This window comes from Asparagus officinalis, chromosome 8, assembly GCF_001876935.1.
Source record: "Asparagus officinalis chromosome 8, Aspof.V1, whole genome shotgun sequence".
In the NCBI taxonomy this organism is placed as follows: Eukaryota; Viridiplantae; Streptophyta; class Magnoliopsida; order Asparagales; family Asparagaceae; genus Asparagus; species Asparagus officinalis.
The window spans coordinates 94,741,183-94,744,419 of NC_033801.1; the positions used below are offsets into that span (position 1 = coordinate 94,741,183).

At 34.1% G+C, this 3,237-nt stretch overlaps 1 protein-coding gene across 1 annotated transcript in view; it reads right to left on the minus strand.

Moving 5' to 3' along the window:
- Nucleotides 405-3,237, minus strand: part of LOC109822154 (thioredoxin O2, mitochondrial-like) — a 12,159-nt gene continuing 9,326 nt past the window's right edge. The window contains exon 7 of the mRNA XM_020388315.1: nt 405-776. Coding sequence (XP_020243904.1) covers nt 767-776 — 10 coding nt within the window. The 3' untranslated portion in view covers nt 405-766. The remainder of the gene's footprint in view (nt 777-3,237) is intronic.

The following is a 3,237-nucleotide window of genomic DNA, read 5'->3' on the forward strand; positions in this document are numbered from 1 at the left end:
CAGTTCTCCATTAGTGCCACCTCACCTCCTCTCTCTTCTCAGACTATCTTAGATTCATATTGGGTTCTCTTTTTCATCAAATTATCACCAACTCCCTGGGCAACTTGCCTAGATTACTCAAAAAATAAAAGAAAAGAGAAAAGGAAGAAGAAAAAGAAAGAAAACGTAAGACCCAGCTCATCGATTAGATTTGTCACCCCTCAATTCATGAGGAAGAGAGGTTACTCTGCAATTGCACCCATCTTTTTAAGCACAAAATGAAAGGCAAACTAGCTATCAAAATTTTTGTAGGAGAACCGGCGAAGAAAATGTCTACGTTTAGCGTAAAGTGTGGGCATAGTAGAAAAAACTGTGGAAGCAAGACATAACATTGACCAGTTAATACAGCTGCAAGACTAAGAGACTAGCGATGATGCTTCCATCAATGCACTTAAGTTCAAAATTTATCCTTACAAAGCAAGATGGCTTAGCTTCCCGAGACAACAAAAACCATATATTTTCATGTACCTCCATCAAGATAATTCTCTGGTATAGTTCTACAATTATTCCCAAAAGAACATTTAAGGAGTTATCCCGCGTATATCTCAGAAAATGGGTTCTACAAAAGGCTAAAACAACAATTTTCATCAGATTGTAAAGAAAATAGGATAACAAGTAACCACCACTAACCCAGCTTGCCTGTCTAAGAGCTGTTGAGTCCGTCCGAGTACAAGCACACAATTCATTACTAGTACAGTCGGAACTACTCTTCAAAATTATGATCTGCTTACTCCTTCCTGTCAGAAGTTATGAAAAATATTATTACTTTCATAAGCATACGAACTTTCAACCAAAGCACAACATGCTTATTTATGTATCATAAAAATTTCAGAAGATAGCGGAGTCAGAGGAGGAAAACAATGAGTAAAGGCCACAGGTTATTTGTAAGCATTAATCATCTTCGTAAACAGGTGACCACAATATCTAAAAACTGTGAGAATCCATTCATAAACTTGTGATTAATCATTGATCCCATCAGACGGCCAGGAACCAAAAAAGCGTATTGTTTCCTAAAAATGAAACAGTATCCCAAAAACTAGTTGGTCATTTTTTATGCATTTGCAGTTCAAAATCCACTTCAACTGTATCTTTTTAAACTTTTACTCTTGAAATGTTTACCACATGAGCAATAACCTACAAGTTAAATTTATTTACTTGAATGAGAAGCATTGCCCACATGGTTTATAAAATTTTTATGGACACTAATTAGTTCTCATTCAGATTGGGTTCATCCAACAAGCATTTCTCATGCTAACTCTCGATAATGGATAGAATCAGTTGGATATATTAATACTGAAGGCCAGTGGGTTCCATCTTTGAAATGGTGTTTTCATTAGGGTGACAATGCGAGCAAAGTTGAAAATTGACAGTTGCTTGAACCACATATGAAACAAGATGTTGCATATGAGTTCAATACTTTCAGTCAACCAAAAACAATTGACATGCACTCTCAATCAGTTTGTACAGAACATCCAACTGATCATTAGATTAGTTATAAATGGTGAACCATGGAGACAAACACAAAAGAAAAGTAAATATGGAGATACAACATTTTGACACGAGAACATGGGTACAGCATAAATATGACCCAAAAATATAACCATTAATACATACATATGCACCGAAAGTGAGACAACAGAATATGACTACACAAATAAGACAGATTTTAATATTTAATATAACATCATGGATACATCAATTACAAAATTATATATATGCATGTCAATTTGTAATATAGCCAAGCATATTCTTCATTCGGAAATTTGAAAAATACATATAGCTGCAATGCATCTATAAATCAAATAGGATTGTAGACCCATCACTCAGAGTTTTTTGTTGAGTAGGGTACATCACTAACGTGTATTCTATTATACGTCTAGAATATGTTGTGAAAAAAACTTCGAATACATCAAAAAGCGGGCGCTGTTAAAATAGGACTAAATTATCAAGACCCCCACCCAACCCCCCCCCCCCCCCAAAAAAAAAAAAAAAAAACAAAAAAAAACAGAGGAGGCCTGGGTGTTTTTTGCACACCGTCAATCTTTTTTATTGCCAATCTTTTCTCATCAGACCACCTTAGCTGTGATGGGCAAATTACTAAAAATTCTGAGAGGAAAGCCCCCAATTTAGTCATTTTCCATTCACAGGCAATGTAACGTCTTGTCCTCAATTAAGGTTTTTCCCCATCCTCAATTTCTCTCAAGGATATCGACTGTAGTTATTTGCTAATTATAGCTAGGGGGTTCTGGTGACCAAGATTTAAAGTTGGAGGAGAGGAGGGGGAGGGCGCAGTAAAAATTAACCCTTAAGTCTCTTCTATACTTGCTGTATACTAAAGTAAGATCCCTGGTTGCCACTTGGCACCTTCTGGTTGTTTTTACTATTGAACTTCCAATTCATATATATCTCCATTCAAATACCGTGACCCCTTATTACAAATCTAAAGTTTTTCATATATTCGTTAATGTCCTCAATGTAGCTACAACAATCCAACAATCCTTTGGTGTTCTCCATAAAATTGTAATTAAATACCTCTATAAATCACTTTCTCCATTCATGCACAAAACTGATATCTCAACATAGCCATTGCAATCTTTTGGTGTTTTTCATTAAAATAGTAACTAAAGGCATCTACTAAATCACTTTCTGAATTCCTGCAAATTTCTCATAGTTCGATTTTATTAGGTACATCTACTTTGCAATCATGTACAATTCCTATTTCACTTTCTCCCTTGTTGCATATTCAGTTTGTACTCCTTTCTAAGTTAATCATTTCTTTTTCCTGTATAGTATCTGTAGCAAGAAGGTGAATATTCTTATTTTTTTAATTATTTCGCAGTTTCTTTTATTCTTTAATAAGTACATGTTCTAATGTTTTGTTTTGGTAATTCTTGCTATATTTTCTTGAGATTATAAGTTCTAAATTTTGTCTGGAGGCTTGCAGTTCATATCACACCTTCTCCTTTGTAAAAAGGTAAGTATTTTAAACTTTGATTAATTTCTAATTGCTTATGTTCTTTACAAAGTTCATGTTTATTTTGTTCATTCTTTCTATATTTTCTTGAGATCATAGATTCTAATTTTTTTATGGCAGCTTTTGATATTGCTTAAAATTTCCCATTAGTCTCTACGAATGAACATCTAATTAAACAATCCTATAGGTATTCCTGTACTATGTTAAAATCATCGATTTTTCAT